The 13996-nt window shown below is 42.1% G+C and overlaps 1 protein-coding gene across 5 annotated transcripts in view; it reads left to right on the forward strand.

The window, feature by feature from the left end:
- The window catches only part of oxr1a (oxidation resistance 1a), a 114737-nt gene extending 101198 nt beyond the window's left edge, over positions 1-13539 (forward strand). For 3 of the 5 annotated variants that reach the window (XM_084026270.1, XM_084026267.1, XM_084026268.1), the window contains 8 exons: positions 489-648; positions 3002-3167; positions 6106-6186; positions 7532-7657; positions 9595-9747; positions 9884-9979; positions 11110-11183; positions 11399-13539. In XM_084026270.1, the coding sequence (XP_083882396.1) occupies positions 489-648; positions 3002-3167; positions 6106-6186; positions 7532-7657; positions 9595-9747; positions 9884-9979; positions 11110-11183; positions 11399-11534 (992 nt within the window). In that variant the 3' untranslated portion in view covers positions 11535-13539. Of the gene's footprint in view, positions 1-488; positions 649-3001; positions 3168-4364; positions 4584-6105; positions 6187-7531; positions 7658-9594; positions 9748-9883; positions 9980-11109; positions 11184-11398 lie in introns of those variants that run through there. The other 2 variants (XM_084026269.1, XM_084026271.1) reach the window with 2 other exon arrangements.
- The last annotated feature ends 457 nt before the right edge of the window (positions 13540-13996 follow it).

Below are 13996 nucleotides of genomic sequence, written 5' to 3' on the forward strand. Positions count from 1 at the left end.
CGGAGGGAGAACACGGTTAATCTGCTAGATGTTATTTGTTTTTCGATGATGGGCAAGAGCTAAAAATTTACAGATTTAAAGCATTTGTTTGAATTTTTGAGGGGGAAAATGTGAGAGTTACATGTTCAGACTGGTGAATATAATGTTGCAACAGGTTAACAGCTAGCTTGGCTCTATCTGCCTGTCAACGCCTTGTTTTATCTCATCGTTTGTGTGTAAAGTGTAAAAGCCAGAGCTAGGCTAGCTGTTTCCACCTGTTTTCAGTCTGTATGCTGAGCTAAGCTAACCAGCTGTTGGCTGCAGCTTTATATTTAGCCTGTCGATATAAGAATGGTCTCAATCCTACATCATCAGCAAAAAGCGAATCGGCACATTCCCCAACATGTCAAACCTATTCCTTTTAAAACATTTGCTACAGCTTTTAAGCTATAACATCTGTTGTTTCATGTTAATGTGAGCACGTGATGATTTTCCTCTTCTACGTACAGCATCTGAGGAGAGGCGGCAGCACCCCTCTCACAAGTTCCTGTGTCTGCGGGTGGGGAAGCCCATGAAGAAGACGTTTCTTTCGAACGCCAGCGCCTCCATGCAGCAGTATGCCCAGCAGGGCAAGAAGCACGAGTACTGGTTTTCTGTACCGCAGGAGAGGTCAGTACCTCTGTGGCATCTTTGCATCCAAACAAAAACTTCTTGTGGAATCACTTTGGCTTTAAAATCACGAAAACCGTTGCTGTGACTGACAAAGTACACGATGTAGTAGCCTCTGATTAGTCCACTTACACTCTAGCAGACTTTGAATGTAGAGAGCTGCAGGGATTTGACCTCATGCGATACCTAACGTGTTCCTAACACACCACAATAATCAGCCGAGTTGTTGAGGCACCACACTTCCAGTCCTTTTAATATTTGAATCAATCAAATATGCACTCTGACTCCCACTGCGGCTTCTGCCCATTTCTCTGTGCTGCCTCTGCCAGACAGCAAAATGATTTATTATTCATTCACACGCACTTTCTTCCTGCGCTGGGACACACACACACACACACACACACATACATACACACACACACCCATGCAACAATAAGGAGGTTTCCAATGTTTTTCCCAGTTTTGTATCCTCACAAAGTGTTCATGAACTTTTTCTGACCCACACTGAAATTTTTTGTTTTCTACCAGCTGAAAATAGCCTTGGCCTGTATGTTTGTATTCCCAAGTTGGATCACTCCGTCTGGATGTGCAGTTGCCAAGACAGCACTAGTTCTAATTACATTACAGCCCTTCATACTGGAAGGAGACACTTTTCATGAAAAACGTTAGCGTAATGTGTTTGTATGGTTAATTATTCCCAATAGCTTAATTTAATAAACCAGAAGCCGTTCATTTGAGCCAAATCCAGCTCCAGTACAGTGGTAGTAACACTGTCCATTATATCTGTTTAGGAACAAGGACATGAAGGGGGGTAATGGAAGTTATCATGAGGTGAATCTGATCAGCACCTCTCCTGTTTTCAGTACATGTGTCTATACTTCTACGGCTGCAGGCTGGTGATCACGTTTGAATCACACAAACAGGCGTGTCCTTTTTGAGTCTGTCACGCTACTATAAATGCTCTTGGTTATGCGATATGTTGAGTGCAGCACTGAAATCTCCCCGTCCTCACTTCATAATTCCTAATGAACATCAGAAATCTTGCTTGTTATTGTGTTTTTGTATTCATGCAGAGGTTGCTTAGCTACAGCATTTCCCACCTGGAAAACAAGTTTGCCTTGATGCACGCTGCTCCTGGGGATGATAGCCCAGGGTTCAGAGCTCGTATTAAAAGACGGGGCCCGTACATGTTACTACTCATTATTTTTAACTCGTCTTTGTTGGCGCTTGCAAAGCAGGCTGAGGTGTGTGGGAGGAGTGATCATAAGCTGCTCCGGACTGACAACACAGCAGCTCATAGTCCTTTTCTTCAGACAATGCTAGACTCTTTGTAGCTTGACCTAGATGGGAGACGACCCGCATGATCCGTCTTAAAGTGTCCTGGCAATGGTGGGGCGGGGCATTGAATGAACCATACACAAGCATTACACTGAATACAGCTCAGCCCACTGAGTCGGCACAGCTCATTCATGTCTACTGGCCACAGTGGTGTTGTTTGTAACTTTCCATGAGTTATGCCATACTACCATATCATAAACTAAACACCTAACCTGATTGTCATGAATGGGTGGACACAAGGGATTTCGTCCGACTTAGCCATCAGTGCTACGGCATGTTTGAGCGTCTTTCACCTATTTTAGATTTTATGGCCAGCAGCTTAAAGGTCAACACCCAATAGCAGATGGAGAGTCTATTGTCCATCTGCTGTTGTCAGAAGTTTGCATTTAGAAGTTAAAGAGACAGATACTTGTATTTTCCTCAGGAGTTGGTGGAGACCAAAACAGAGCTAAAAGGAGAGTGAATATTGGACTTGTGTTTCTGGACACCGACAGAGTCCGACTCCAAATGAATGCTTATGACTCTGTTTGTTTGATATGTGAGTAAGCAACCGTTAGCTAACCTCTTTGCCGTAACGAAGTTCATTATGTGTGATCGTTGTGTTTACAGTTTGTCACAATGCCTCCAGGAGATTAATAAAATCACTGTATGCAGGGTCAATTGTGTCTTATTTTAAGGCCATTTGGTCCCAAATGTATCCACACAAAGTAATGGCTTTTGTCACAAAAATATTTGATAACACTGCAAAGCAGCTTCAAAGTAGTGCAGGGATGAGTCCTAAACTCCAGAAATTAGTCAGCATTTTTCACTTGACATTCCCTCGTCTCATAGTCAATGGGTTGTTTTTTTTATGGGTTTTTCATTAGATTCCTGGTAAACATTTCTGGCTATTGTGTTAACAGTGGTATTCAGTAGTGCTTTAACATACAACTTATTGAATAATTCTTCAAACTAAAATGGAATTTAACAACAAAGCTTCTTCTTTTCATAGTTGTTCTTGTGTTTCTTCCCTCAGGTCAGACCACCTGTACGTGTTCTTCATGCAGTGGAGCCCGGACATGTACGGTGAGGGGGTCAGGGGGATGGGACAAGAGCCTGGCTTTATGGTTGTCAAGAAGAATGAAGTGTCAGAAACAGCTGATGACGAGCCCATCACTGACCTCAATGTCAAGGAGTGGGAGGTAAGGTCTACACAGCTAAAACTGTTCCCTCACTTTGCTTAAAGCGCACCTGTTGTGTTGTCTTAAGCCTCACGGACATGGATTGAGTATTTCTTCACTATGCTTTAATCCATGACTTGTGTATTTTTAAGTGTATTCTTGTTCTCTTAAGTTACATGTTATATAATTGTGTTGATTTGCTTCCATTACGTAAGGCATAGTGCAAGCATATTGTGCTGATGTTGATCTTCAATCCATCAGCATTGTGTAGTTGTCAAGTTTTGTACTCTGCTTCTGTATATTGCACTTCTATGTACCACTGCATATTTCTTGTTTTTTGATGGTAACTTTTTGTGCTAACTTTCTATCATATGTCAGTTACGTGCGTTGTGTGAACACTTGCTTTGCTTGGAAATGTGCTTCTCTGACCTTCCAACCAAAGTGTTTTGCATGTTTGTGTAATTGTTTACTCTCCTCAGTTAGTGTATTGCAGTTTCATCACATGTTGTGTGACTGTCACAAGTGTCGGTCAGCATTTGGCAACTTATGTTGCTGAATGGTAAAAGGCTGACACCGTTGTGTGTTGGTGAACACATGCAGGGAATGTAAACATTGAGCTGTTTTTGGTTTTTTTTGGGGGGGGGGGGGGGGGGGTGCTGTGAGATGGCCCTACATCACTCTGTGGATGGGTTTTGGTAAATTGAGATTGTTTACAAGTCTGTGGATAATGAAAAAGATGCATCCACTGTATGAAGGAATTGATACGATGGAAGCAGTGGCCTGGATTTAAATTCTAATGTAAATGAATGAAGTAGGAAACAAGGAGGACTGATTTGAATAAGTAAGCAGGAACATGCTGCTTCTGTTTGTCCTGTTGGCCAAACATGAATCTGAATGGAGCTTTAGGAAACAAAATAGATGTTTTATTAACGACGAGCTTTGTCTCATTAATGTATTTTATTTGGCAGAATAAACTGTCAAAATGTACTTGTATTTATTTATTGTTGATTTATTTGTTTTTTCATTTATTCTTGTTTGTTTCTGGTAACTCTGGGATATTGCTGAACAGAATCTTTACCTCGGGCTCGAGGTGTTACTGTGTCTTTAAATCCTGTCGGTTATGGGACGGGGTCATCGGTTGTTTTTTTAACCAATGGGGAGCCCGCTGCTTTGCCGTCCCGTATTGTTATTGGATCGTAGCGATGTCACACGAACCATACAACGTAGAAACCCCATTGGAAAAAAAAGTGTTTCTATTTTAGTCAAGCAGGCTGCCAGGCTTCATACCAACTCCGTCTTCTTGTCTCGGGGCTACGCGGGGGGAACTTAAAGGATCTGTAATGTGACTTTCCACCTTCAGCCGCGGCCAGAAAGCAAGACATGTTTTCTAGGAGGGTGAAAGACCAAGAGAAACGGCTGACTCCTAAGTATACATGTGTATGTTCCCTGTGCCTAGTTCATGTTTTCGGTCTCCAGCGATGTTTGACGTTACTCGTGTGGGGTTGTCTTGCTGCTGTTGTTGTTAGCAAGCCATGCTAGCGAAGCTAACGAGCCCGCTAGCCCATTAGCCGGTCAGGGTCGGTGACTGATGTTCAAACAAAGTGGCCACTATCTGACCACTATTTGGCAGTCAGGAAAGTGCTCTCATTAGTTGCCTCTCCTCTTGGCACCTTGTAACACGATGTGTGTGGCTCTGTGAGCTGCCTGAAAGTTTCCAGTGCTAGGTGCCAGATGAAAGATGCAGCCCCCCCCCTTGTTTTTCCACTTCCCAGTGTCTTTAACAGCACCATACAGTTTCATAGTTGACCGGTCTCACGTTGGGTTTATAGCTCGTTCGCTGCCTGGTAATAAGCCCCCTTGTGCTGTACCACACAGTATTTAATTCACCGGTCACTTCCAGATGCTGACCTTTAACGTGACATTGAGGTCTTTAGATAAAAGCCTTTGGATATACATTGAGAAGCTTGTAGCAGGCTAGCATGCTGCTAGCTAAACGTTACCCCCTCGTCGAGGGAACTAATGCTCTAAAGTGCCTTCAGCTGGAGGTGAAGTGAGCCACAGATGTATTTTTTATTAGGACTGTAGTTTACCCTCTCTGCTACATTATTGAGTGCTGTAAAGAGGCAGCTTGTTACCGAAAAGTTATTTACACCAAAGGCAACAAAAGAAGCGAAGAATTAAAGGGAGAAATGTTGACCTGGACCAGTTAATATAACTGTGGAGGTATGGTATTTGTGAGTTTGTTTGTTTACCTTGTGCACAAGGCTTTAAATGTATTCCCTGTACCTAGACACAGTGGACTATTAAACGCCAACGTTAACTCCGTGGCAGAACAGAGGCAGCAGCTCTCGTGGTGTTTGCAGCGTGGGGTGTAACTTTGTTGGAATGAAGCCGCGCTTTGAGGTCATTGTGTTGGTCTGTCTGGGCCGTAGTTGTGGACTATTGTTCCTGACGAACAGAGAGTGGGTTAATGTTCATGGATTTGGTTGTTGTTGCATCAGTTGAACCACAGCTATCTTTGTTGTGTGTTTTCCAGCATCAAAATCTATGGGATTTCTTAACATTTTTCTCACTCCTGGGAATGTGTTGTGTTGTTTTGCCTTCTGGGTTGCCTAGAAGACACATTGATGGTTCTAAAGATTGCTTTCTGCTGGGGTATTTTGTCCATCCTTTGGTCGAAGTCAACTTTGATATGTTATTAAACATATTAGACAAACATGCAAAACGACAAAGAGCGCACTAAAATGCATCATTCCCTTCTCTTTTACTCAAAGTAAACTCTTTTCTTAACTTTTCTTAAAACGTCTGACATCTACCTTCATTTAAAGAGTGAAGTTTGCTGAAATTTGCACTACTAAGTGCACATAATACTCCCCCAAATTCACCCTTTCCTTTCACTGGCCAGCGATCGCTCTGGTAGAGTTTTATGTTCCACCTGTTCCTGTCTTTGTACTACCAGGTAGTGTCTCTGACGGAGTACCACCGTCGGATTGATGCGCTAAACAGTGAAGATCTGCGCTCACTCTGCAAACGACTCCAGGTGCCCTGACCAGCCCTGTCTGCCCCCTCTCTCTGCTCTGCCCAGCCCTGCTGCTGCCCACACCAAGATGGTCTCCTATAGGCTCTAGCAGGCTTTAGCCGCCGCTGCTGATATTACATACTAACCTCAAAAACACACGCTCTTATTTCTTTACATAAGAGTAATTGTAGTAGTAGTTTTCATGAGTGTTTGGACCCTATTCAAAATTTACTTTACAATCTTGATTCAATTGGCAATGACGTTCCAAACATTGAACTAAAAATAACTTTTATCAATTCATTACAGAAAACTGTGTGGTGAGGTTTTCATGTGACAGCAGCCTTATCTCCATATGTCAGGCTCTCCGTCTTAGACTTGATGTCATGGTGTTTTCAGTCCTTTAACCCACTAGATCAGTCTGGTGCAAGGTAGTTAATGCTAGCTGTCTGTGCTGGCTGTAAACAAATGTGTGGATTTTATATAGACACAGAAATTGGTGTTTCTGTAAGAAATTCCTTAGTTTTCTCAAATAGAATATAGTCCTTGATGCTAAAATGAGCTGAATGTTTGGACAAAGAGGAGGTGTGTTGGTGAGAGAGTGGAAGTAAGACTCCCTTGACGGGGTGAATGATGTTTTCTGAGGACAATGCAGGTAGGCTCAATTTGAATGAGGACTGAAACATGAGAGCATCCCAGCCACCAGTGTTGAAGCACTCCACAATCAGCCCCTGTTATCGAGAAAGATAAATAACCCAAACAGTCTGTTGGTCAGAGAAAATGTCGAACAGCAGAGTGCAAATTATTCATTGGGTTGATTTCCTATTCACTTTGCATTCTCCTCTCCCAGACAGTGTCTCTGTCCGAGCACCCAGTTCTGCCAAACATTGGTTCTAGTCGTCTGGCTTTGGAGAGTGGCAAGATATTTAGCTGTCATCATCAAATTGTTGGGTTATCAATGTGTTGCCAGCAGTGACTGTGTTTATAAATTTGGCAGGAACGCTAGGATCTAAAATGGGAGCTTTTGTTGCTCAGGTTAGGCTATAGTTAAAGGCTAGTTTCTTCATGTCATCCCAGCTTTTATTGGCTAGCTGTTTAGTTAAACTTAGTAGAGTTTATTATTTATCACTGAGATTCCATCTCACTCGGTGTAAAAATAATCTGAGCCTAAATACTGTTTAAGGTTACAGCATGTTGTGTTTACTCTAGATAGTCTCACTCTATATGAGCGGCTCGATATGATGCAAAACAAAAATGTAGGTTTATGATGAATAGCTATAATTTAACCTAACTAGTTGTAGCGCTTTGAGGAATCTGAACTTCTCCTCGTCAGTGTTCATGTATATCTGACATGTATTCGTACTTGTAGATCACCACCAAGGAAGAGGTGAACTCCAAGCAGGGCACATCCATCAAGACAGAGCTGGAGCCGGAAACGTTCAAACCCAACCTCAGAGAATCTAGTGATCTCCTGGAGGCCGACCAGATAGAGAAGGTACAGACTGCTGCATGAACCTGCTTGATTGCAACCCTGCCGTATAACATAACATTTGTGTAACTGTGTGGATCTCAATGGTAATCAAACTGTGAAAGATAACATGGGCGATCTTTTTCTTATGGCTAACAAGTTGCATGGACAGAAAAAACCAACAGTGAATCGATCCATCCTGATAACAAGTGTGTGTATCCAAAGCCTGATATATCTTAATGCTCCATGTATTAGAGCTCCATCACTGACCTGTTACAGTGGGTTCCTTTTATTATTGCCTATTAAAAAAGGGGGGGAACTGTAAATGTTCACCAATTCACTCTGGGGAAACAAATTTGTATTAATCTGCTGCTGCTCCACCTCCATTTTTAAGGTCAATATCGCTGTTAATATTCAAGAATTTGGAACATATAGAATAACTACCGGACATATGATTTAAATAGCCATTTAATAGCCTGCTTTTAAACGGCTCTAAAACACAAACGCTATGATCCAAGTTCCAACAAAGATATTTTATTGAAAGACGCCAGCAGGACGAACTCTACACAAGACATTCAAATTCTAAATCCACATTTTGATGCTATGCAGCTTTTTTCCCGCTATGTTTAAAGCTGATATTTCTGCACATTTGCTGATAAAGATTAGGCTACACTCATATTACTGGTATTATACTATTTGTACTATACTAAAAGTTGATATTACAGTTAATCCGATAAATCATTTAATTCAAATTAAGAATTGTGTCTGTTTAGTTATTTTTAAAGTTATTGATAAATTCTTCATTGTAAAACCTGCTCCCTGAGCGAGGATAGGAAATTCAATCCCAACTTTGGGATACATTTCCCTGAATTCCCTGAAGAGCGTTTCACACACTGTGTGTAATTTGAACCCACCATACCCGGTCAATGCTGTCGGCAAGGTTTCTTACTGATCATTCAATTACACTATTTACTGTTATTAATGAATTGCCGACTACCACATCCTCGTTCTATGGGTTAGAAGTGAAAGCTTGTTGTGTATGTAAGATTAGGTACTGCAGCAGACAACATGGAATGAAACCTTTTAGAGTGATTGTTGTTGAACTATATGAAATAGTGTTATTATTTAAAGATGACACCTGCATAAAGACTCAGTAATACTAAAGAGATAAAGACGGTACCTGTGAGAAACACATGAAACAGACATTTCTGAGTCACTAACATTTGATGTTGTTTGAGGTGTGTTGTATGCCTTGCAGGCATTGCAGCTTTGCACACACCGGAAAATGAGTCCCAGTTGGCATATTGTCCAATGGTTGCCAATGTACAGCTTCCTTTAATCACCCTGAGGAGGGAGCTCGGAGCTCAGGATGGCTCTCAGCGGAGCAGAGGTGAGCCAAGTCGAGGCTCATCTCCTCGTGGCTTCATTTCCAGACTGCTGATTACACGACTGCTTCTGCTGCACCGCTGGAGGATGTGCTGAACCAACAAGAAAAAAGAGCATAGGGACCGATGCATTATTGGACAGCCAACAGAACCAACAGAACGTTTAAAGGCCCTTTGTTCCACACAGAAGAAACGGTGCTGCATACTGTTAAAAAGTTGTCACTTTTAATTCCATGTTAGTCGGTGTCTTGTTTTATCTGTCCATTAAAATGAGGCATACACGATACACTGCGCTGCTCCTCCAGCGCCTTTTTGTCGACTTTATCTCCCCGTGCACCACAGCCACTGTTAATCCTTCGGTCTGTCAGCAGCAGCAGCTCCTCTCGGGGAGTGCTTGGACCTCTCTTTCTCTTGAGACGGCTCTGTGTGTTTGGAGCCCTGTTACTCTCCTTTAAACGCCGCACGGTGTTAAAAGGTCACCGCAGATGTAATTGAGCATTGGTGGCTGTGGCCTTTCCATGTTTCATTTCCCTTCTTTCTTTTTTTCACTCCTTCATCCTTCCTTTTTTATTATTACAGCTTGCCAGGAATCTCCCACCACGGACTATCGGGTACCCATGGACACTGGCCTTTGGCACATCAAAGCATGGCATGAGCATTAAGACGCTGTACAGAGCCATGCAGGGCCAGGACACCCCAGTGCTCATGGTTATTAAGGACAGCGATGGCCAGGTATGCTGCTGATTGAACACGGCAGTAACACACTGTAATACACTGGAACTGAGCTCTAACATTAATCATTTTCTAATAATTCTCCTATTGATGTACGCTTACAGTAGTGTGCTGTTCTTGTGTTTTGTTCTTCCAGGTGTTTGGTGCGTTGGCATCTGAGCCCTTCAAGGTCAGCGATGGCTTTTATGGCACAGGAGAGACCTTCCTCTTCACCTTCAATCCAGAGTTTGAGGTACACTACCTTCCTCATTGTAAAGATGTTGGCTTTCTGTGAGGATGCACATTTTCCAAAATGTATACTTTAAAGCTGAGCCAAATGCTTCAGCCCAAGTCGGTATCGAAATAGTTTTTACTCCGACCCAACCTGCCACAAGAGGAAGTAAACCTTTTCTAGCAGCTGTATATCTGCCTGAGATCAGTTTCCCTTACTGACTGACTGAGTGAGTGAGTGAAGGGTGAGAGGCGACTGACGCTGGTCTCTCTCACCCTCTCACCCTCTCTGTGTGTGTCTAAGCATGCATTATCCATGCATTATGTGTGTGAGACGGTTGACCTCTTAGTGACACAGCCTATAGCCTATAGTATGACAGTCTAGTGCAGTGCGTCATGTAACCTGCACACTGCGAATATGGCTGTCGGTCACATGCTGTTCATGATGCATGTGACACCCAAACGCACTCATATCAGATACATATCTGTCTGTCTGCATCTCTATTCATGATACCATTCAAAGCATTCTTGGAAAAGTTCTCTAAAGCCTTTCAACTCTGTGGCATTCAGTGTTCTGTGGCCCGCATTCTTGATTATGCTCTGTCGTTGAACGCATTTGCACATAATGAATTCAAGCCAGGGTTACTGAGATGAATGGCCTGATAGCAACACATTAACTGCACAGGGTTTCACCAGGATTGTCATTTTCTGTGAGCATGAACCACAAATACAATTAAATAAATGCTCCGCTCCCACAACAATTAGATGGCTTCAGCCCCCCGTGGAAAAGGGCTGTCTGACGGCAAGGTAAAGCGGTGAAAATATGGCCTACACTTAAACTGATATGGATTTTTTTAGGTGTCTAAAACATGTTTTGCAGCTGCCTCCATCCATGGCAGTATTGCCTGAACTCCTGTTTGTTTCTCCTGTAGATAATACACAATACGACTGTTTTATTTAGCAGTCTAATGAGTTATTTCCTTCGGTTGCATCTAATAGCTGTAACTGAATCATCAGATGTTAATTCTGGATCCTTCCTGTGAGGAAACCACGCATGTGTTCTGTTCTGGTAAAGACAACTGGACGGACAATATGAGATGATAACATGTCATGCAATATCCTCTAATATGTGCTCTATTGTGTCTGCAACAGGTGTTCAAATGGACAGGTGACAACATGTTCTTCATCAAAGGAGATATGGACTCCTTAGCTTTTGGTGGAGGAAGGTGAGCCCACGCTGTTTTTTTTCAGTGGTAGAAATACATTTTTAAGTCAATCTGATGATGTAATGTTCAAAGTTCGTCCACCAAATAAGATGATGCTGTTGAAGAGGTTGATACGTGATATAAATTGCCTAAAAAAGCTGTTTAGTTTTCTGGAAAGAGAAGCTAGCTGGACATAGTTTGTGGCCCCCTGCTTAGTTTGTTCTCTTTTCTTTTAGTGGGGAGTTTGGCCTGTGGCTGGACGGAGACCTCTACCACGGCAGGAGTCACTCCTGTAAAACATTTGGGAACCCCATGCTCTCAAAAAAGGAGGATTTCTATGTTCAGGACATAGAGATCTGGGCTTTTGAATAACAGAACAGTGCACCACAGGGGAAAAAAAACAAGTCCTGCAAAGGGCAAACCGAGGAGTCCTCCTCCTTTAGAACAATGGCAACGCCCCAAACCTAACTGCACATCACCAGGGCTCCCCAGGCCGGAAAAGCCAGCTATCGGATGCTTGTTGTGCGTTACTACTGCAGTTATTACGGAGCTTTTTTTTCTTTGTGAAAAATTACCTTTGTGTGTATCTTGTTAACAGCCTTGTGCAGCTTCTTTGCAGAGTAGAGGGAGTGTGTAAAGCAGTGAAAATAACGGTGGAGAGACTGTAAGATGAGGTTGTATCGGAGGATGAGGAGAGGGAAGGGGCCATCGGGCCTTCAAGAGGAAAGGACTATCAGAACTCCTCTCACCCGAGAGGTGGTGAAGATGATGGCGGCTGAGCTTTGGGACTGCTGCAAGAAGAGAGATACTGCCCCACTGGTCCAGATTGCGTATCTGAACTCAACAGAACCTCAAGGAGTCCCCGGCACCCTCTTAGACCCCCTAGAACTTTGTTCATTCAGTAGGATGTTACTCACTGTGCTGTCAGCCTCGACGGAGAAAGAGCCAGTTAGAGGGAAAGAACCGAGACAAAAGCTGAACACATTCCATTACTCTTGGTGATGGTCAGGTGTCACATTTACGTTGTGATTTGTGGTAAAAACACACCAATATACGAAACTCATCAGCAGCAGGATACGACGACACTTAACGCAGAGAGGAGAGAATATTTGCTGGGGGGGAGGTTAGTCTTTTTGCAGTACAGTTTCGGGTTGTCTTCTGAGGCTAAACTATAGAGTATTGTGTATTGTAGTCCTCCTGTTGTTCACTGTCATAGCACACCATCTGAAAGCACATAGCTATAATCAGATCACCCATCGTCGTAATGTTCTGTTCAGTGGGTGTACGTGTGAGTCCAGCTAACACCAGCTCCTCTCGCAGGATGCTGGCTGTACTGTTCGTAGACAGTAACGTGTTGCAATAGATTTGTGGAATATGCAAATAACTGTCCTGTGACCTCAAATACCCGCAGGTCGCGGCACTTTTGCCGCCGCCTGTCACTCTTTCAAGAGAGAAACTTGTAAAGCTTTTACGTCTTGATACACAATTGCTTTTCTGGGGTATCATTTGAAAAGCCTGAGACGTGGTTAACTGTTTTACATGCATATATGACAATTATATATTGGTATATATGATTATATATGGATTTATATAATCATATATATTTTGCTGTTAAGTGTGACAGTGATCTATTTGTGCTGATATTTCAGCTGTTACAATATAATGTATATTACCCTGTAAATTTATGTTCAAATAATAGATTTGTTCACACACATATACATATATACATATTTATATGTATGTATGTGTATATATATATATGTATAGATATATATGTATATACATGTATATATATGTATGTGTGTGAAATGAAAATACATAATTCTATATAAATATATATATATATATAATAAAGTGTGGTGGGTTGCTTCTAGCACTTTAATCTGGTGTAAAAGCGTCACGGCCAGGTTCTTATATTCTCTTAGCAGTAGCTGTACAGTACTTTTTTGTTTAGATTACTGAGATGTTAACTGTTACTAGAAAGCTTGCTGCTACCAATATCAATAAGGGTATGCCCTAACGCTCTGTGTGTCTAAAAAGGCGGATTACTCAAAGTTAGGAAGGGGGGTTGAATCTGATTAAATATGGCAGCAGGGCAGAGGTTCTCTCCTCGTGTGGCTGTCAGGTGAGTCTCAGTAGGTGCAGGTGGGTATGCAGGCAGACTGGCCTCTGACAGGTAAGGTGGTGTGTGTGAAGGGATGTGTACAGCACGTAAACCTCTCCCAAGGAGCTTTCTTCCCCCCTTTCTGGTCTTCCACACCAGTAATTGTGTCCTTGTGGAGAGTCACAAAGAATAATATGGATAATTCTTCCAGTTATTTCACCAGAATACAATGTATCAGTGATGTATAAATAACAATAAAGCTGAATTAATTGTTGTCACCTGGGATATGAATTAGTGATTTGTTTTTTTTTCGCTCTTAACCGATTTGTTTATTAGTATTTTACACGTTAAACCCTCTCAGGTTGTGACAAATGTTGATGGATAGTTGAACCATAAAGTGTGTTTCATCCACAGTGTGATGTGGCACATAATACATTGCTCATTTAAAGTAGACTGGTACATTTCAAAAAGCCGTTGTCAAACTCAAAACAAATAGAAATTTATAAAAAAGCTCAATACATTTGCCATTTAATAATTAAGCTGCTAATCAAACTGCTGCTGTACTGTATGTTGGGTTTAGTTTCATCCTTAATCTCTTCACTCATTCACATTTTGTAAACAAGAAACACTCAGAAGGATGGAAAATGTTTGGGCAGTGGTTATTGACGAGATCAAAGAATACAAAAAAGCTCATTGTCCAAAAATGACAAGTTATTGTTCACAAACATGA

The sequence above is a fragment of the Eutrigla gurnardus genome (genome assembly GCF_963514095.1).
Source record: "Eutrigla gurnardus genome assembly, chromosome: 14".
Taxonomy (NCBI): domain Eukaryota; kingdom Metazoa; phylum Chordata; class Actinopteri; order Perciformes; family Triglidae; genus Eutrigla; species Eutrigla gurnardus.